Source organism: Pteropus medius, unplaced genomic scaffold, assembly GCF_902729225.1.
Source record: "Pteropus medius unplaced genomic scaffold, Ma_sr-lr_union100, whole genome shotgun sequence".
NCBI lineage: Eukaryota > Metazoa > Chordata > Mammalia > Chiroptera > Pteropodidae > Pteropus > Pteropus medius.
The window spans coordinates 12,753,030-12,774,838 of record NW_024349796.1 but is presented as its reverse complement, the minus strand read 5'-3'; the positions used below and the strand labels follow the sequence as shown (position 1 = coordinate 12,774,838).

The window sequence follows — 21,809 nt, the reverse complement described above, 5'->3', positions numbered from 1 at the left end:
TTTGTAAGATTTTTGTTTCACTTTATAATACACCTGAAATCCACTCTTACTTTAAAAATCTGACTGTGATTATGAAACAGTGAGTGTGAAGAGAAATAAAAGGTGATTTTTTAAAAATGTGCTTATGTTAGGTCTCTTGGTTTGGGTTTCATATGCTTTCTCGTTACCCTGGCTTGATGACCACAATTTAAATGTACAGATTAAAAAAAGAAAAATAGCCCAAGCGATTTAATGGAACCAGATCACATAAGAACTCGGGTCCCTTTTGATTTCATTTTGTCATTGTGGTCCCTGCTGTGTATAGATCACTGGAATTCAGAAAGAATCAGACACACGAAACAGAGTTTAGGGAGGACTGGATGCAGAGAATCATTGTGGATATTAGACAGTGGTCTTTGCACAGTTCGTGCAATGTCTGAGGGAGCAAACATCTTCTAGACCTGCTCTCACGGTCTCTGGCACCATCACTACAGGCCAGTGTAGCAAAGTCTTAGCCGTCTCGATTCAAAAGCATTACCTCTATCAAGTATCAAGTATAGATTACTGAAGACATACAGGAGCATTTTTCTATTAAAAAGCTTCTCTGTTAAGTCATTGAGCAAATTAGCAGAAGTTGATGACAGTACCTTTTCCCTAAATACGGTGTTATATCACCAAAGCTCCTTTCTCTGAATAATTCTTTTATTATATTTTATACACTGTTAATCCATTATTATAATTTTTAAAAATGTAACCAGGGAGGCTAGCTATCTCAAATATTCCAAAATCCTCAATAGAAACAGAATGTTACAGGCCAAGTAGGTGCTGAGGGCCTGAAGGACACAGGAAGATTCATGTGTCTTTAAAGTCTATATGGTTCTCTCATAAACCACTTACCTACTTCCTTTGAGGAAGACAGAAGGGGGAAGAAAAGATAAATGCTCACAGGAACTGATGATATAACACCGTGCAGCTGCTAATGCATATGGATGTGTCATGCAAATGTCCCCAGCAGAAACACATTCTTTAGTTTAAACCTGCAACCATATTCAGCAATAAAAGAGGTTCCAAATCAAACTGCTGACTCCTTTTTTTCCCTTCTTATCAAAACACCCCAACATATATCTTACCAGGCAGAGTAAATCAAAAGAACCAGCTGGAGTTACCAAGTCTTGTTTCCCCTGGATTATCAGGTGTATGCTGCAATTTTGCAGATCAATTTGTAAGCTGAAATAAGAGGCTGTAGTCCACTGAAACTCAAAATAAAGCCGTTTGGGCAATGTTTGTACTAACTTTCCAAAGGCTTTATCTTCTCACAGGGATAGTATAATTTACCAACTGATTAGTTTCTTTTTCCTGACTAGAGATGTGTGTTGATTATACCTTTATCTGAATATAAAAAGATCTAGAGGGACTCAGAGGAATATCGAGTGATAGAACATTGTTCTCTTGTCTTTATCTTTTCTAGTTTTAAATTTGGCAGATGCTCTGATAAGTCGACTGGATAAGTAGATTCAAGGAAAGGACAAAAAGAGAATAAGAACAAGAAAAAAGAAAAGAGGTGGAAAGAATTTGGGGAACAGACTTGTCACATTAAATTTCCCAAAGCATCGACCTAGAGCATAGAGCCGTGAATTTATGGCGGTGTTGCCTTCTCCCCATGCTGGTACTGCATATTTATTGAAAAGTTCTATATTGGGGAATGAAAAATGTCAAACAAGGAACTTCAACTGTTACCTGGAGGGGATGTTAACCAGTAACCTGGGAGTGATTCGCTCCAACTTTTTATGGCTGGGGGAAGCAATACCACTTTGACATTTTTTTTTATAGGGATGTGTGCTAAAGCTAAGCACTTAGAAGAGTGAGGCAGTTGAGATTAGATGTGGAAAGAGCAAATGAGTATGTACCTGGGGATTAACCTGCGTGTGTGCTCTACAGGGAAGCAGGCTAGGCATTCACGTTGAAGGCACCACTCCAGTGAAACGCCATCAATTCTGAATGAAATTACTTAGGGTGAAATTGCGTATCTGCAGGTGGCATTGTCTGTTCCTTCCGCCAGCTGGGACTTGGCTGGCCTGGCTAGGAGGTCATGGCTGTGTAGCCTAGACTCCTGTGCCTAAAACGAGCCACTGGTTTCCCCAGCCTGTGCCTGACAGCTGTGCGCTCCAAGCAGGAGAGACACCTATTCCCCCTTCTCAGACCTGGGACTTTGGAGTTCGTGTCTTAGCTTTGGAGAGCCGGGACAAAGGTGAGGAGGTTGGCAGGTAAAAGGCCAGAAGGAGAAAAGGCAGCCTGTGGCTAGTTCTTTCTTTCCACCAGGATTCTGGGGCACTGGTTCTATTCATTTACAGAGCACGCGGTCGGTCCATTCAAAGAGCCCAGGCTACAGACTTCATCTCAGGCCCAAGTCAGGCTACAGAGAAATGGCTTTGGGACTTTTCCCGCCCATTCTGCCCGACTCCCCGCGCTCAGGGTCAAGTCACATTAAAGGATGTAAGAAGTCTGCTCCAAGAGGCGGTCATTTACTCCTTTTCTTTGTTGTTTTCCTAGGGGCAAGGCGAGCGAAACGTTCGCAGAAAGAGCGAACGGTTGCAATTTGCGCCCCCTCCCTCCTCTGGATGCAGGCAATTCCTCGCCCGCATCTGCCAGCGCGGGGCCAGGGCTTCCGCGTGCCTCATATGCATATTTCGAGGGGGAGGCTGGGAGGCTGCTTCTTCGCCGGGTCAATGTGTTAATTAAAAGTTGGTCCTAGTTGGTCAGCACGCAGTCCCAGATGTGCTTAACAGCATGCAATTAACACATAAGGCAAATCTTTTTGAAGATACCAGAATTGAAAACCCCCCTAAGAAACTCCACTCCACCACCCCCCACCCCGCCCTTAACATGAAATAGTAATGACAAATAAGGAAAAAGTCATTAAAAGACGTAATTAAATGTGGCCGCCGTTCTGGAAGGGGGTCGGGCTGGAAAAAAATTTTTTTCCCGAAATCTATAGATTTCAAAAATAAATAGCAAATTGATTTTTTTTTTCCTGCAGTATGTGCAGGCACGAGATCCGTTTCCCTGCGTTCCCACCCCATGTATATTAAACAGCGGGCGAGCGGAGGCCGCGCGGAGCGGTGACCCAGCGAGCGCCGGGCGTCCCCCGTCCGTGCGCCGCCGCCGCAGGCGAGTGCGCAGGGGCCTGGCGCAGCCAGATTGCTTTTACATCCAGGGATAATTACAGCCCGCCCACTTGCCTAGCGTCCTTTATATCGTCAAAAAGTGCAGGGGGAGAGTGTGTGCGTGTGTGTTGTGCTAGAACCATTCTAGATAAAATACATTTGTGAGGAGTAAAAGTATTGGTGGAGACACTGAAATCATCGTCGCCCCCAGCGGAGAAGCGGGTCGGATTCCGCTTGCCCTAGGCTGCCTCTGCCAGCTCGCTCCTGTCCCTTTCTACCTGATTTAGCCGCCTGTTCTCCCTGCTTAGGCCTCCATGATGCAGCTTGCTTCTATTTGTCTTCTAATTCGGGTCGATTCATTAAAAAAAAAAAAAAAAGTACCACCTCTGGGAGCCCAGCCCCAAGCTTCAGTGGCTCCCCTTCTTGCTACACACATTCACAGGTGCACGTGAACTAACACACTACCCCCCTCTCTCTCTCTCTCTCTCTCTTTCTCTCTCTCTCTCTTTCCTCTCTCTCTCTCTCTCTCTCTCTCTCTCTCTCTCTCTCTCTCTGTCTCTCTCTGTCTCTCTCTGTCTCTCTCTCTCTCTCTCTCTCTCTCTCTCTCTCTCTGCAACTTCCTCACTTCCTGGGCTTGCAGAAGCCAGATAAGGACTTGGTGCCCAATTCCATACCTGGGCACCACACTGAGCATCTAGTCAAGTTTTTGGTGATCATCCCAGACTTGTGTCTTAGGATGGTTTGTTTCAGGGATGACATCTAGTCAAGTTTTTGGTGATCATCCCAGACTTGTGTCTTAGGATGGTTTGTTTCAGGGATGACACGTGAGTCCATCACCAACACCACCCAAAAGGGGACTGTGAGGCAGCCATTTCAATCAATTAATTGTATGTGTCGCATCTAAAGGGCGTGCCTTATTGATGCCACCTAATGAAGCAAATAATGGATTTGCAGTATCTCAGCTATTCATCTGGTCCTTCTAGGAACCGGGGTGTTAAGGAGAGATGGATAGTGATGGATGGAGAGAAAGACAGAGGGAAAGGTGGGGCTGGGTAGAGAGAGGGTGGGTTAGAGATCCTTGGAAACATCAGATTTGTTGAGTGTCAGCTTGAAGAAGGCAGTCTGAGCCATGATTTAAACACGGCAGCGTCATTGCTAACTAGTGTCCAACGACTGTCCCCCACCCCCACTCTGCCTTCCTGCGGCTGGCTTCTTCTCTCCCTTTTGTAGGATACAGAAGGTGAATAATGAAACCATTTTGCTAATAGTTTATGAGCCATGAGATTGGAAATGTATATGGATAGACCGAAGCACCAGACTAAAATCATTTGAAAGAAGCGTGAGGCTGGGCAGAGAAAGAAACCCGCCGTGTCCTCTCTACCCAGCTCAGAGCGGAATGGGACGGATGGGGTGGCCGCGCGCCTCTCCGCTCCATCCAAGGGCAGTGGCTTGACCCGTCTTCCCGCCAGCCCCTTACCCTCCTCGTCTCCCCTAGAGGCTGGAGCACGAGGGAGATGAATTGGGGCGATGGCAAGATAGCACGAGCGAGAGATAATCGTTATCACCAGGATTTTTCTTCCAGTGATGGGATCTAAAAGATTTGTCACACTGGGCAGCTTTCCCCTAGGCAGCAAACAATAGACGTGAACTTCGCGGTGAAGACAGCCACATCTGTCACTTCTGTCGGTATAGGGCCTGTTCCCCTTGTACAAACATCCAGAACCTTTGAGAAACGCTGAGATCACCCATCTAACCTCCACACTCTGCCCTTAAGAAGGTTCAGACCTGCTTTATTTGCGGGGTCACTACAGTTTCAAAGCCTGAGCTCCCGGAGTGGGAAGAGGGGATACCCGAGGGATTAGGGAGAGATGTAGGTTAGGAGAAAGGTGAGGCCTGGCCTGGACACTCTCTTCCCAGCCCACAAAGGGGCCGAAAAAGCCGGGGGAAAATCCTCGTCAACAGGCAGTGACCCAATGGCCCGCGAGACCCGCCCCACATCTGGCCAAGCTTCTGGGAGAGGGCGGGGGCGGGCTCCGCTGCAGGCGGCTGGCTCTGGGCTGGGCTCCGCGGCCAGGGCAGCAGCTAGAGCGGGAAGGCCGGGACAGGTACGTAGCAAGGGGAGCTCCAGCCAGGCAGCAGAGCCCCGGGACTCCCAGACTCCGTCCAGCTCCATCTGGGAGCACTCTACGGCTTGCTTTGGGCCGGGCCAAGGGGGCGCCCAGCGGGCTCCAGGCCCCTGGAGACGCGAGGGAAGCGCCATGGTCCGCAGCTGCGCCTGGAGCACAGGCTTCCGCGGGGCTGCAAACGACGCACGCGCCCGCCCGCTTGGAGTCAGGGGCGGTGGGCACACCCCGCAGGCAGAGCGGCCCCTGGTACCGGCTTAGCACCTCTGCCTTTTCTTCTCCTTCCAAACTCGGCTGGATTCTGGGGATAACAAAGTAACTTTTCTGCGTGCGGTGTACGGGGAGGTAACTGGTATGAAGTGGTGATCCAAGAAGCGCCAATGGGAAGCAACGCCTCCCCCACCCGCATCAGCTGCGCCGCGACCCTCTTGGATTTTCTCCCGCGGGTGGGGGTAGATTCGGCGTTCAACATATACGTTTATGGAGGGCACGGTGGCGGCGCTGGGCCGGGGTAGGCAAGGAAAAGAGCAAGCACCAGCCTCCCTGGCTCCCACCCCTCTCCCAGCTCGGGGTCGCCCACTCCGCGGGCCTGGTGTGGAGCTTGGAGCCTTTCCATATGCTGCAATCTCACCTGCGGGCTGTCCCCTGCAGTGTCCCCGGTCTCTGCACCCCCGCACCCCGATCGCCTGTCTTCCTGAGTCTGGTGGGCGTGAGACAGCCAGGATAAGTTCAGTGAAGCAACCTCCCGGAGTGGGAGTCGGGAGGGGACAGTGAGTGTCTGTTGTCGCGAGTGAGAGGCAGGTATTTCTGAGAAAGCCCCTGGGATGAAATGAAAACCGAGCCGACCCAGTCACCCTTCGCACTCTGGCCCTGGCTCAAGGCAAAGGGCTGGGTGCACCTATGTGGTGTTCAGGATCCGGGTCAAACAGACCGGGTCCTATCGGTCAGCGGGCAGATGTGAGCGGGCCTCGGGCCCGGGGTCCAGTGAAGAGGACCCGGGGTGCCACCTGGCAGCACGCGCGTCCCTGAGAGCTCGCGGCCCCCTGACGAGTGGGGACTTAGCCCGGGTTAGCGCGGCGGGGGGTGGGGGGGGGTCAGTGGCCCTGGAGTGTCCCTGTTGCCCCTTCTGTCCTCATCCTTTCGCACTTCCCTTCCAAACTCGAGGTTACCTAAGTTCCCGTCCTGCTGTGTAAAGGAAACCCCAAATCCTGGCGGTTTCCCTCTTTCCCTCCGTCTCTCCCGGAATCCCAGGGGAAATCCCTCCCTCCACCCTCCTCCCCCCCTCCCCCCAACACACACACCACTGCTTCTACAGCTAAGCCCCAGGAGCCCGCTCTTCTGGGCCTCGGCCCTTCGGAGCTGCTGCCTGCAGTGTCCGGGTGGGGGTGGGCGGGTAGGGAGGGTCCAAGGGCACAGTGGTTTCACCCCCTTCCCCCGCAAAAATAACAAAACTACTGTAAATTCTGATACAATTAAATTCCACCGTCGTCTCCAAATCTGTCCCCTCCCAAATCCCGCCTGGACAGTGGCCGGCCGGAGGGGTGGTCGGGCAGACCCGGGAAAAGGGGATCCTGCGCAAATTTAGGCCCGCCGCTTTCATTTGTTAGCTGCTTCCTTGTCGAAGTTCGCTATTTGTAGGCTGCACGCGGCTGCCGGATCCCCGCGCCCGCTCCCGGGAGCGAAGTGGGAGAGGTTTCTGCGGCCTCCCGCGGCCGGTCTGGACCGGGTCCCGTGATTGGTTTTGTTTTTGTTTCTGCCCTCACATCGCAGGCAGCAGGGGAGAAGATCGCAGGCCGGGCGGACCCGAAAGCGCCCACCCGCAGTAGTTGAGAGAGCCGCTGTGCAGTCAGACCATGTGAGTCCGCACTTGACCCAGCTCCGCGCGCGCGCTCCTGGCGGACGCGTGGGAAGCGCTGCTGCTCGGCCGCAGCTCCCCGGGTTGGCCTTGGCCTCCTCCTCTGCCCCTCGGACCTCGAGCTCCCTCTTCTCCTCCCTCCCCTTTGCACTGTCCATTTCCGCGTATCTCCGATTCTCCCCTGCTCTCAACTTCCAGCTGAGTTTGCATCTGGGCTCAGAAAGAGACCAGACTGCCCTTTACGTGGGAGGCGGGGTGGGCTGGGCGTGTGTGTTTCTTAAGGAGAAAACTGTAGGGGGCTGGGGGTGGAGGAGGTGCTGGACGGAGCCGGCTTGGAGCACGGCCCGCGTGCTGGGGGAGGGGACAGGCGCATTTGGATAGCCACCTTTCCTTCCGCCCTGTCACCAAGCACCGGATGGGAATGCAGTGCTCGCTAAGCCTCGCCGTTTGAGACCATCCCTCTAGGACTGAGGTTTTAGTCAGAATCTCAGAACCTCCGGGGGAGGAAAGGGGAAAGGACAAGGGCACAGGCTGGGCAGCCGGGGAAGAGGGCGAGAATTAGGTCTCTCAATTCCATGTAGATCTGAGCGCTGGAACGCCTTTTCCATGGGCGGCTGCGAACAGCACTCGCTTGCGGAGATGGCAAAGGCGCAAGCAGATCGTGGCTGTCCCCGGGCCTTGACCTTGTTCCCTTCAAATGGAAGAGGTTTAGACGGTGCTTCAGTGTTTTAGAACTGAGACGTCAAGGGAGAGGGGAGCGGGGCAAGCTGGAGACGCTCCCCGAGCCGGGACAATCGAGCGCCGCGGTGCGCGCGTCTGTGGCGCGGGACGCGCCGTGCGTCCCCGGCTGCGTGCGGTCAGGCCGGCTTTCTCGCAGGCGCGCAGCGGCCAACGTGAGATTTTCGCACCGCGGGTCAAACTACCCTTTTCCCCCAGAGCAGACAGGATATTTGGGGATGGGGGAAGGTGGAGAAGATTGTGACTGAAAATAACCCGGGGCTCGGAGGCGTGTGGTCGAGGATGAGCACCCCAGTGCCGAGGCGGGGAGTTAGGAACCGGGCGAGGGGAGAGCGGCAGCCTCTCCTCTCTCGCGGGCAGGGCCCTGCGTCCTCCCAGAATAACTTCCCAGCCGCCGCCACTGTCCCCTCGCACAGTGGATGGCACAGTTGGAACTCCCCTATGGTCGCATGCCCGAAGCGCTCAGTCTGCCATTGCGGATGGACTGAAGCCCCTGCACCAGACCGTGGACGTGCCACAGAAAGGCGACCTTCCTTTTCAGAGTGTGCGCTCCCAGAGCTCCCCGCCACAGAAACGTGTCCCTGCTTCTCTCCCGAGCTCACCCCGCAGGGACAGTCTGGTTCAGACAGGACGGGGGCCGCTCCTACCTTGCCCAGCGCTGCCCTGATTCTCACCCCAGCCCGCCCCAAACAGCTTTCAACATCTCAACGGTCAAGTTCAAAGTAGAAGCAAATTTTTTGCTACTATCCCTGAGCTGCGTTCGGGATTATGGGTAGATGTCAAACTTTGGACAACTTTATAGCCAGAAACTATTGGCGGAGCCCCGTGAATGTCGGAATTTGGGGACTGGGGGTGCGGCGTCTTAGTGTCTGTCCCCCACCCCACTCCCGACAGTAAGTGCCACTCAGCTCTCCTGTCACAGGCTTTGTCTGAGCATCTAGTTTTTCTGTAAATCCTAAAAGGACGAAAACAAGGAAGGCGTTAACGAGATGTAAATAAGGAAGATGGAAATTAAGAGAAATGAGAGAGAAAAAACGTGATAAATAAAATGTATGAGGGGGAAGAATGTCCTCTAGGTGCAGTTTTCCTCCTTGTCCCCATTTGAAAAACACAAGGTTTTGAGAGCGATGGAGGCAGCTCAGGAATAACGCCGGCCCCTGTTCCCTGGTGGCCAGCAGACACGCTTTGCCCGGGGTGTGAGTAATTTGGGTTTCTCAGCTTCCCCAGCTCCCGACCCCCAGCCACTATCAAACACCCTGTCCCCACTGCTCGATACACGCGTTGCTCAGGAGCGAGGCAAAGACAAGGAGGCCGAGCTCACCCTTTCCAGCACCCTGTAGTCCTGTTAGGCCCAGAACCAACCGGGACTGGAAGATGGGCTCTGCCAGCCAGACTCCAGGACTGCGAGGGAGAGGAGCACACCCCTAGACCATTCTGTTAGGACTTTCTTGGATCTCTGATGGGAACTTAGAATTTGGGAGCTTCCTGGGCTCAGTGAAATAAAACGAACTTGCTCTGAGCTCTCTACACTGCTGGCCTGAGCCTTCTAGTTGTCCGCAGACTGCCCATTCTTTTCTGTCCCTGTCCTTAGCAGTTTGCCCCTAGTGCGTCACCTCCAGACACTCTGAGGCTTTTCCCCGCAAGCAAGCAGGGGCTCTAGATAGGAGGACCCAGAGTTACTCATTGTGAGTAAAGATGACAGTCCATAGGAAACTAGAGAATAGACTGTATGTGTGTAGAAGGAGGTGGGGGTGGGGCTGTTTGTTTGCAAATGAGCTAGTGAATGAAGAAAGAAATTCCACTCTCCACCCAAAAGCTCCTGTTTTCAAGGAACTCTGGCAAGTGGCAGGACAGGGGATCATCCTCATAGAGACCTTTCAGGTCGTGTGACCTATAAGCCCTGAGAAGAGGCACTGGGAGGGAAATGATGCCGGAGGGCTGGGCAGAGGCGGCCACCTGTGCCGTCTGTGCCGTCTGTGCCACCTGTGCCACCTGTGCTGTCTGTGCCACCTGCGAGTGGGCCTTAGATTGTCGTCATAAACAGTGGTCACCGTTTTATGGTTAATCGGAGCATCGAGAGGCCCTAAGTTGAGCTGCTGTGTGGCAGGGCTGAGACAATCAGCTGGAACCATCCCAGACCCAAAGAGTTGTAGGGACGAGTCTCTGTCTTCTTCAGCCTCATCTACCATCTCTCTGTCACCATCTGGTGCTCTCCACAGTGTGGCTCTGCCACCTGGGGACTAAAAGGACATGAGAAGCAACCCCAGGACCCCCTTCTCCTTTTCCTTGCCTAGCCCTTTGATTGGGAAAAAATAATTACTCTGCTGGGTGTGTGTGCATGAAGGAAATGGCCACTTTTCCAAAAAGCCGGAGCAGTTCCTTTCCACGCCCTGTGAACAGTCTTTCTTGGCTCTAGCCGTGGGGTAATTCCTAACCTGTGTGTGCTCTCGGCAGAGACTTTCCTTACTAAGTGAGAGCTTAGAGGAGCTGAGTACAGCCTCCTTCCTGGGGTTCATTTGATCATTAAACTTACACTTACCTGGGCAAGGAGATGAGGCCTGGAAAGCAAATGGAGGGAAGTAAGGAGAATGCAGAGAACTAAGTGACCATCTGACAAGGAATTTCCATGAACTCAATGCTTTTCTCTTACATGTCACCTACGTAGCTACGTTTCCCCTTCTTAACTGAAGGAATGGGATTCTCAGCCTGTGTAACTGTTCACCCCATTCTGCCTGAGCATTTTTCACATTTGGCCATTGGATACACATGCTACCTGCAAAGTCTCCTATGCACTCTGCTGTCTCACTTGATTGTGACACAAAATACTGCATAAGCATTTATTCTCATCAAGTCCTCGTTCACCTTCAACAGGTTGGTTTCAGTTTTTAGATTTCTCAAATTTCCTTACAATAACAGTACCTGATCCAGATATGGTTAGCTTTTCTGAGACAGGATTATTCCCACTACAATTCTCCAGGTAGTTCTGGCTAAAACCACCTTTGTTTTCACCTAAATGAGACACAAACTTGAGATGAAAGTGACGGTCATTTTTTTTAAACCTGGATTATTTAAATTCCTGCTCTTTTTTTTTTTTCCTTTCTTTCTGCTTGTTTGGAATAAACCTGGTCATATTAGCATTTAAGTAGGCCTGTCCTAAAAAAAATAAACATGATTTTTTATGAGGAAATTTTCTTTGAGATTCTAAAATCATAGCTCAGCTGTGTAACATAATTTCAGGAAATTGTGTCTTTGAAATTTGTTGACAACTAGATTTATTTGCAGAACTTTCCAGGTAACTTTGTTATGTTTCTTTACAATTATATCCTCTGATCTAACTGAATCTGCCATCAACTGCTTAACAAATGCATATTTAAATGAAACATTTTTCCAGCTTTTAAAGTTTTCAACATTTTCCCTCATATAACCCATTTGACAGGAAAGTTCGCAGCTCAGAAAAATTAAGTTTGGAGCATAGAGTATATTCTACTGACCTATTTATAAAATCTCTATTTAATTGTTAACATTTTAATGGTTAAAAAATACCTTTATTTTCAGGAGAAAATCTGTCTCCTTTTTGGGGGAAGTTTATTGAATAATTGGTTATTCTCCAATGTTCATTTTTTTAATCAGATACATGATCGTTTTCATTTATCTCACGTAAATTAAGGAAATATTCAAATTACTGATTTATGATAAATCACATCCCTCTTCATACCGAAGTCATCAATATTCTATTATTCCAAATTAAACATTTTAATGTAATTTAGAAGAGAGAAGGTTCTCACATATATTCATTAATCACCGATGGCCAAATTGGCTAAACTACTAATAGGAAACATTTGAAAGTGGAAATATAACGTCAGAGAAGTTAAAGTTTCTACTGCAAACTGACAAACCAGAAATGCCACACAAGAGCAAAGGACTCATTATAAATGATGCAATGGGATAAGGGGAACGAAGACAGCTTGCCAGCCACCGATTTCTTAGATGCAGTATCTCACTCCTTAATATTGTTTGGGTGATAATAATATTGTGTGAACTTACTTTGTATGGAAAGAAAAGCTTCTTGCTTTTCCTACCTGGGTTTCAAGTGAATATTTTTTTTTTTTTATGATGTAAAATATCAGATACCATACAATTCGACATTTAAACCATTTTAAAGGCTACGGTGCAGTGGCTTTTCATTACATTCACGATGACGTGCAATGATCACCACTATTTTTAAACCCAGAACGTTTTTATCACCCCAAAGGAAACCTCATACCCAAGAGTACTCACTCCCATGCTCGTCTCTTCCCAACCCCTGGCAACCACTAGTCTGTCTCTATGAATTTGCCTGTTCTGCACATTTTACAGCTGAAATCATTTAGCATTTGGTCTCATGTGTCTGGCTGCTTTCACGTAGCATGAAGTGATCAGGGTTCATCCGAGCTGTAGCCTATGTCAGTACTTCATTCCTCTCTGAGTCTGAATAACATTTGATTTTATGGATTCCCCACGTTTTGTTTACACACTCTGCAGTAGGTGGACATTTGGGTTGTTTCCACTTTGGGGCTATTATAAATAATGCTGCTATGAACATCTGTGTACAAGGTTGTGCTTGAACATGTTTTCAGATCTGTTGGGAGTGGTATTGCTGGGTCATATTGTGACTCTGTTTAACTTCTTGAGGAATCACTATACTGTTTTCAGCAATTATAGTCCTATCATAAATATCTGAGGGTTCCAATTTCTCCATATCTTCACCAGCATTTCTTTCCTTTTTTTTTCTTTTTCTTTTTTTTTTATTATAGCCATGTCTAGTAAGTGGTATTTCACTGTGGTTTTGATGTTCTGAAGGACTGATGATGCTAAGCTTTTTTTCTGTGCACTTATTGGCTGTTTGAATAGCTTCTTTAGAAAAATTTCTAGTCACTGTCTTGGGTCTCTGCTCATTTTAAAACAGGGTTGTTTGTCTTTTCATTGATGGATCGTAAGAGTTCTTTGTATATTCTGAATGTTAGACTCTTATCAGATATGCCATTTGCAAATATTTATGTTTTCTCCCATTCTCTGGGTTGTTTCTCACTTTCTTGATAATAATGCCCTACAATTTACAGAAGTTTTTGATTTTTGATAAAGTCCAATTTAGTAGTAGTTATTGTAAACAATAAGTGCATTCTCCATATTAAACACAATACAAAGCAAAAAAATTAAAACTCCAAACTCTGAAAAAAGAGAAGATTCTTCTCTAATGCCCAAACAATGACTTTTCAAAATGTAGATTATCAGGGAATGTGTAAATTTTCTGCTGTTGTTCAAGAAAAGGAAACGGGTAGGGCCTATATTGACTTTTTTCTTTAAAGAAACCCTGAGTTGTTTGAATAAAGTGCACGCCCCAGTGAATGAGATCTTTTATCTCAAGTTGACAGTAGTTTTTTTTTTTAATCACTATCAAATTGATCTACCAAGAAATTTCAAATAGTCCCCAGTGTTTAAATAACATTAAGGATCTTCCTTAAGCCAACAGCAACCAGGAAAATCAACAGGCTGTTCCTAGTTTAGCAGCTTCTAATACACAGCCACAGGCATGTCTTTGCAGCTGGGCGATAAAATTTAAAATTTGTAACATTCCTGGGAGAAATATCTTGAAGTTGGACAGAAGAGAAACTAAATTATTGCAAAATGTGTTAAAAACAAAAATTAATAGAAAATGAAGACTATAAATAGGTAGCATGGAATAGAAGGACTTTACCTATTTTCTCAAATTGGCTGCTTCGGGACAATTAATTTACGAATGAAAAATAACCAAATAGTGGTTATTGGATCAGATCTTCATTTTTATGTAATGATTTAATTATTGAGCAAGAGAGCTGACGAAGGACACTGATTTAGACACCTCTGATTGTGTCCATCAGAAGCCTCGGGCTAGATTCCTGCATCTGTCATTTTTGGGAGTATGCGATTGGGCAAACCGCTGGAAATGTCCACGCGCAGAGTCCCTGCATGGGCCACGTGCCTGGCTGTCTGTCAGTCTCCTCATCTTCATCCCCCAGTGACAGTGAGGGAAAACATGGGACAATGCGTGTGAAACTTGGAAGGCATGTCAAAGTTTTAGTGTGCATTTCCTTGTTTATGTAGCACTTACCATGCACCCGGGATTGTCCTAAGATTTAATAATATTAAAAAATTAAGTTCTCAAGCAGTCCTATGAAGTAGGTGCTATTATTTCCTCCCACTCTACAGGTGGGAAAACGGAATTATGCAGTTTTTATTTATCTTGCCCGAGATTATAGAGCTGATAAGGGGTGGAGCTAGATTTTGAAGCCAGGCAGTCTGGCCCCAGAGCCCTTATTCTTACCACTACATTATGCTGCTTATATTTAAAAATCTGGAGTGTTCAGATGAACATCGTGGTCTCTGTATTAATTGATTCCATAAATATTTATCGAGTACCTGTTACATACTAGACTTCTCTTGAAATGTAGATGGTCTAAGAATGCTGAGGCTGCATCGTTGCTTTCTCTTGTGGCAACAGTCAGCTGTGGCTCAGTTGTCACTGCCATCTTTTGATGGGGTCACCAAAACTGGCTTGATTTATTTACTTGTTTACCAGCATGAGCCCTTGCGGTCAATCACATTTGCTACTTCCCACATGAGGCACAGGCAAGGAAAATAGATCACAACCAAAATATTAAGCAGAAAGGCAATAATAAACACAGAAAACAAGCGTGACGGCATGAATTTAGTTCTGCAAAGTTCTCTGGCTGCTATCATGAACGCATGTCAATGACCCAAAGACATTGGCTAGGTATTCCCTGAATGTGGAATAAACACTTAAGTTTTAAGAGTTTAAAATTGGAAAACCAACACAAAAAAATGAATACATATTAATATATAGGAAATATAGTAAAAATTTCACTAATTCAAAATCTTCAGTAATTAGTCTTTGAGGCAGAGAAGTCTTTCAGTCATAGAGTTTTGTTTTTCTGTTTTGTTTTGTTTTGTTTTGTTTTAATGCACGAAAGGTAAAGAGCAAGCAATATCAGATCTGTTCCAAAAGGCAGCCTTTAAATTGTGCCTCCCAGTTGGGAAACCATCAGCTCTATCTCTTGTGTTTTCAAAGGGTTCAAGCAGTGATATTGAGTAGCGTTCACAGCAGTCATTGATGGCTGCAGGCCCGAGAAGAGTCTTCTGACTAGAGAAAGAATTAAATACTCTTAGTACCATATTATCATTACATGTATTCCACTGTATTCTAATTTTTGAGCACTGATTAATTATTATGAATGAGGATACTTGATAAGCAAAAACCTTCTTTTATAAATGTATAGATGACAACGAAAACGTTTACTGTAGGTGTTTGTCCACTTAAGAATTGAGAGTCTGTTTTTTGAAGATGTGGAAATATTTCAACGTTCTGTGCATTGTGGCCAGCGTCACAGAGCTTAGGCTTTGCTGTGATTTGGCCAACAATGTGTCCATAAGTATGAGGCACAGGTACTGTGGATCAGATCGTCAGGGTGACTGACAGGCATGAGTATAGCATGATCGGCCCAGCTCTGTCATGTGTTTTTAAATCAACAGCAGAAACCCTTTCCATGTTGAACGCTTGCTGTGTTATAGTTTGTTTAATGCTAGAGAATGTTAAAATAACTGTGAACTTATTGATTCATTGCACAATGTGTATTGAGTGCCTGTACTTTAAGGGCAGAGTTTTATAAATGCTTTCTCCTTATGTAGTGCTACAAGGCGAGTGGATAGGTGCTAGCCAGGTAGGTGAAGAGACATCCTGTGACTCGCACAGAGAGGAAAGTGAGGTTTAGAGGTTACTGCCCGTGACCGCACAACTAGTGAGGGTGCAAACCCCAGCCTTGACCCCAAGCTTCTGATACTACATCAAGGGCTCCTCTGCCACAACATCTCAGGTCAGCATTTCTGAGAGTGTGTCCCACCTGAACACCTACGTCAAAATGACCTGGATGTTTGCGTAAAGTTTAGGGTCCTGCGCCCTGCTCTAAAAACAAACAAAATCCCAGCCCTCGGCATTTTTAAGGTCACTCAATAGATTTTCATACATGGTAAATTTTAAGCTATCACTGGTCTCAAGCCTAAAAGTCTTGAAATATTTGCTTAGGTTAATTTGACACTAAGAAAAGATAGTTTGAGGGGAAAAGAGAAATTTTCTGGCCATTAGCAACAAATGCCAGTGTACTGTTATTAAACGTTACCTCACAAATTGGGATTCAAATAAGAGATTCAAAGGGATCTTTCTATTTGGAGAGGTTGTCCTTGCTTGAAGTATTCCTAGAAATGTGATGTTTTTAGCACATAGTTTTATAAAGCATGTTTTGTGGGGCCCTACTTCCATGGAAATTGATTAATTCATCAGGTATTTATTGAAGTGTCAAGTCTGTGTGAAGCAAACAGCATCGACACTGGCTTAGGGAACCCACTCTGTTGAGGGAAGATGTTAATAAGGGTTTTGCCCTTGTTTCTTGTAGACAAACAAATCTGTGAAATAGTGAGTTCAATAGAGTTCTTCAGAAACAGGTAGATTTCGGAGGCTTCTACGTACCTGACAGGTACTGTGAATATTTGAGAGAAGATTATTGCTGGTGGTATTTTCCAGTTTCAGCACAACTTCCCTGATATAAAGTGAAATAGTGAGTTCGATAGAGTTCTTCAGAAACAGGTAGATTTCGGAGGCTTCTACGTACCTGACAGGTACTGTGAATATTTGAGAGAAGATTATTGCTGGTGGTATTTTCCAGTTTCAGCACAACTTCCCTGATATAAAGAACAGCTCTTCACCTAGTGCCTTACTGAACACGTGTGGATCACAGTCCAGATTACACATCCCAGTGAGATTCTGTGTCCCGCCGCAAGGCCCAGCTCCGTGGCACGAGGAGAGATGTGGGATGCATCATAAAAATGGACCCCTACTGCACCCCGTGCCCAGGGAAGTCCTGCGCTCATGTCCCAGTGAGCACCGAGAGAAGCAGTGGGCGGACTTTCGTCCAAGAACCAGTACCCAGGGGGACAGATCCGCTTTGGGGCGCCTTCGGAGGTTGGACTGGCTGAGAATTTGAACCTGGAGCAGATCCTCAGATGTGTTTCTGGTCTCCCAGCGAGGGAGCGGTGAAGGCAGCAGAATCGATTGGGGTCCTCCAGGCATTCTGAGGCCATCCAGGATCACAGGTGTGGGACGAGCAGCGTTCGTGGGGCCCAGGACACCTGGAGGCCGCCTGTTATCTGAGGGACACCAGCCTTTGGCTCGGTGCGTATAGTCGGATTACTTGCTGAAAAGTACTTCCTGTCTACGCCTTGCCTACTTTTATTAGGAAAGTTGCTGGGAAAGGGGAAATGCCGGCGTTTTCGGTGGGCTGCCGACGTCCAGCTCCTCCCAGGCCTTTTCTTTCTTCTCCGTCTTCTCTCCGGGCAGTGACTGTATCTGCACAGAGCAGAGTGAGTTGGCAGCTGCTCAGATCACTCAGAGCGCTGTGTGTCCCTGATGGATAGATTTAAATAGTTCGGTTATTGACATTTATCAAATGTCCCGGAGGACTGCCACGTTACCTCGTCGATTCACACGCAGGAGCATTCTTAAAGAAGCCTCTTCAGAGCTGTTTGTTTTTCTTAGTTATCATAATATTTAAAGATATGTTGCGTATTATTCGTTAAGTGCTTTCTTTATTCACAGGTAGGTCTTTCCACACAAGCTTCCTTATGGATTTACAAAGTAAAATAAAGGAAGAATTCAGGTAGCCACCACCTGAGTATATGAAGGCTTGAGACAAACTGCCTTTTCCCCTTTTTTCACCGTGGCCTGAATAAATGTCCACCTTCTGATTCTTTGTGAGGAGACCTTGAATGTCTAAGAGTTGATCTCTTCAACGCAAGGCCTAAAAGCGGTTTACACTCTTAGCCGCTTCGAACAAGAGGCGTTAAATGCAGTCGCTTCCTGAGAGAGTTTACAGCGTAGGCTCAGAGGTAGACGGGAAAGGTAAATACGCAAACTGTGACAACGCCAAACCGATATCTGACAGGTGCTAAACGCAGAGGTGATCAGAACGGCGTGCTCCTTCCACATGTGTAACCTGGACGGGAAGAATTGGAAAAGGCCGGGTCCAGGAGACTCTGCCACCAGATCGGCCTTGAAAAATGGGTGGAGGGGAAGCGGGGGGAGCAGCGAAGAGAAGCCACGGGCTTAGGGCTGTGTGGATAAAGGCAGGAATGCGAATGAAGACGGCGAAACGGGAAAATGTAAGATCTCTTCGCGGTGCAGTAGAAGTGTGTTTAGGGTGCAAGGAGAAGGGGAACCGATGGGGAATAAGGAAGAACTTCACATTCCGGAGAGCTCCTCAGAGGCGAGATGCCATTAGGTGCCTTATCCATCCATTTTTGCTTTTTCTCTTCTCAATGAGCAGGGAAGATTACTTTTGAGGCCGCTGTTCACCAAGATCTGTGTACCATTTCCATTGTATAATGTTTCCACTAGGAAGTGACTGCCAAGGAGGGGAGACCACGTTTCTCGGGCCCCTTGGCGTCTCGTTGGGACCAAATGATGGTCCTCCACGGTGAAATGTGCACGTACCTTCCTGTCTGACGTGGTCGAGAGGGATGTGTGCGCTTTCTGCCGTGGACCATGGAAGGGAGAAGGCTGTAAACGGAGGACTTCTAGGGGAGAAAGAATGGAGGAGCCTGGGCCTCACTCAGTCTGCAACTGGACTTCACGTCAATGAGAAACGCATTTGGGTTAAGCTACTGGGAATGTGGAGATTGATCTTTGTAGCAGCTGGAGTCACCCTAACTAATACAGATATTATCACAGGCTTATACAACACAGGCTCATAGATGTAACTCACTCGACATCACATACATAATAAGGAGTTTGGCTGGAATACAAATCTAGGTCTGCCTTTGGAGTGATTCCTTTTAAATTTGATTCTCATGGTTTTAACTACTATCTTTGTGCTAAAAGAGATCAATTCCCCGTTGTTGGTCCAGACCTTTTGGAGGTTCAGACTGGTGTAGACAGTTGCCAACTGGACTTCTCTACTTGAAAGTCTACATTATTTAGGGCCTAAAAGAAACTCTTTTAAATAAGATTCCAATCTACCGTGAATTAAGTAAGTGAGGTTTTATTTTGCTTTCGTTTCCCCAGAATAAGAGGTCCGAGTGAGATGCCTGGTCTGGCCTCTCTGCTTCGCTGACCCTTCCAGTCTTTCCATAGCATTTACCTGCCTTTCCCTAAGGTGTTGTCTCATTTGCATAGTGAAAGCCAATCCAACTTCTGGCCAGCTGAGAAGAGATCCAGGACGAGCAATTTCCTTTTGAGCGCATGACACCGAAGTTGCACACTCCAGCTCCCGTTCCATTCTTGAGAGTTTAGTCATGTGAACACAGGGAGCCTGCGTGGCGTGGTTGCTCGTAGGTGGTTATGTGCTCAGCTGACAGAGGAGGAGGACTTTGGAGGACAAACATCGTCCGGCACAAAGTCTCCCAAGTATTAAACCTCGAAGGCTTTAGAAACCCACTCAGCTGTCTACACACCCTGATTTCTTATCCTGTACTCCCTAACTGGGTTAGCGACCCCCCTACCCTCCCGGATGGCCAGAGACCAGGGAGACAGAGTGACTTTTTCTCCTGCCTTATTCTCTACTGCCAGTCACTTCTGTCTCTTAAATGTCTTTGGAGACCGCCCACTCCACTCAACCCCCTGCTACTGCCCTGGCTGTCGCCGTCATCACCTCTCACGTCGAGTAAGTTGTAGGATGGCCTCCCAAGTGGTCACCCTGCCTGCAGTATCAGCCTATCAAGGACATCCTTCACGCTGCCATGAGAGTGATTTTTCGAAAATGCAAATCTGATGATCATTTTACTCCCTTGTTATAACCCTTCAGTGATTTCCCATGGCAAAAGTCCAAATTGCTTTGCAGAGCACAGAAGGCCCTCTGTGGTTTTAGTTCCTGAGTCTCTCCAGCCTCGTTCGCGACACTTTACTATTCCCCTCCCTGAAACAGACCTCACCCACGGCTTCAGTTATACTGAGCACTGTCGGAGCGTTTGGCGTCTTTGTGTCTCTGCGTCTATGTTCTTCTGCCTAACGACCGACTGTGTGTTTTATTTTTCAAGACCCAGCACAGCTGACACCTCTTCCGTGACAGGGTCTCAACTCTTCTCTAGGCAAAGCTCATCACTCTTTCCTTGCCATGTTTCATTTCCTCTGTGAATTTTAGCAAATCTCTGTCCCTTTTAGGCATTGTGCTAAGCATTGGGTGTGAAGAGCAGACACTGGCAGTGTCCCTGTCCTTATGAAGCTGACGGTCCAATGGCAGAGTTGGATATTAATCAGATATTCCCACAAACAAACGTAAAATTACACCTGTGATAAATATTCTAAAGAAGAAAAAAGGGCACAATGCTTAGCCCAGAGTCAGCGAACTTGACCTAGTAAGGGTGTACAGGGGAGACTTTCACCAAGGACGTATGCTTGGGCTGAAATGAGAAAGGTGAATTAACCAGGTGAGGAAAGTGAATCGTTGGTAGAAGTAACAGTGTGTACAAATGTTAGGAGGGAATTTGAGATTATAAGGGAGGAACAACTTTTCCTTGACACTCTTAGGGTTCCTGAATGGGCATGAAAATTAAATTGACGAAGACAGATTAACAGGAGAAAAATCACACAGAGTTATTTAATGTAAGTTTTATGTGACATGGGAACCTTCGTAAGGAAATGAAGACCAAAAGAACGATTAAACCTGAACGTGTTTGCGCTAGTTTTGATGAAGAGTGGAAAGTCGTGGAAAGATGTGTTGGGCAAATGGTGTGGGCCGAGCGTAGTGAACGGGGGGAAAGTGAGCAAGGCTCGTTCTTTGGGATTCTGCTTGGTGTCCCTCCACCTTTGAGTCAAGAATGCTCCTTTTCCCTGGGTGAGAGGAAATTAGGGTTGTGATAGTGGAGAGGAAATAATTCATATTAGGACCGGATATGGTAGATCAGGGAGAAGGAGGTCCGAGGATGCTGCCTGTGCTTCTGGATGGATGAGGATAAGCCGTGGAGGTGGTGTCTGGAACATGAGGAGAACATGAATTTGGAGACAGTCTGAATGCAAGGTACCTTGGGCATATCTAAGAGGAGCCATTTCTTTGTACATTAAGCATATTTCTGTTACTTCACAAACATTGGATGATAATGACTTTTGTGTGTTTCTCTTTATTCGACTCTGAGCTTTTCAAAGAAATGGATCAGCATTAATTTATTATTGTTATTATTAATCGCATTCATTTTTGTATCTCTTGTATCTATGACTATAACTTGCACATAATATCGATCCAGTGAATGTATAGGAATAAATCATCTAATTGACCCCACGGGCCACACAATTTCTCCCACACCAATTAGAAGGGCAGGGAAACACTGGAAAGGCAGGTCGGGGCACAATCGTAGAGTGTTTTAAATCCCTGGCTAAGAATGGCACAGGATGTAATTAAACCTTAAGTTTACATTTACTTTCCAATCCAACCTTTGTTTCAAATAATGCTTCTGTTTTTTTTTTTCTTTTAAACCATATAATGTTTACTCAAGGGAAATCCTTTCCTAAGTAAATCAAATACAGCCCAGCTACAAGAAAAGCACAGAGATCACACTTGAAAAAATGAACTATGTTTTTATGTTGCATGATTAGGATGAAATTAGGATGAATCTATGGGAAAAGCGTTGGCATATACAAAAGAAATGTAACCAGGCTTATTTTTTTTTTTCCACTCTCATTCTTTTCATCAGATATTGGAGGTTAGCATTCAGTATTAGGGGACATCCGAAGAGGGGTTCAGGTATTTACACAGTCCGTTGCTGGGTTGCTTTCACAGCATGGATGGGAAGGAATTGATGATAAAGGGCCACTACTCTTCCTTGGGGTCGGAATGACAAGACAGTGTTTTGAGCCTGTTGAATTCAGTCCTAACC

The 21,809-nt window shown here is 46.9% G+C and overlaps 1 protein-coding gene across 3 annotated transcripts in view; it reads left to right on the top strand.

Annotated features, from left to right (window-relative positions):
* The first annotated feature begins 6,974 nt into the window (after nt 1-6,974).
* Nucleotides 6,975-21,809, top strand: part of ESRRG (estrogen related receptor gamma) — a 519,096-nt gene continuing 504,261 nt past the window's right edge. Inside the window, exon 1 of one of the 3 annotated variants that reach the window (XM_039883372.1) lies at nt 6,975-7,121. Coding sequence is in view for 1 of the 3 variants with exons in the window: in XM_039883362.1 (XP_039739296.1) it covers nt 8,628-8,752 (125 nt within the window). In the remaining 2 variants the exon portion in view is untranslated. Of the gene's footprint in view, nt 7,122-7,504; nt 8,753-21,809 lie in introns of those variants that run through there. The other 2 variants (XM_039883368.1, XM_039883362.1) reach the window with 2 other exon arrangements.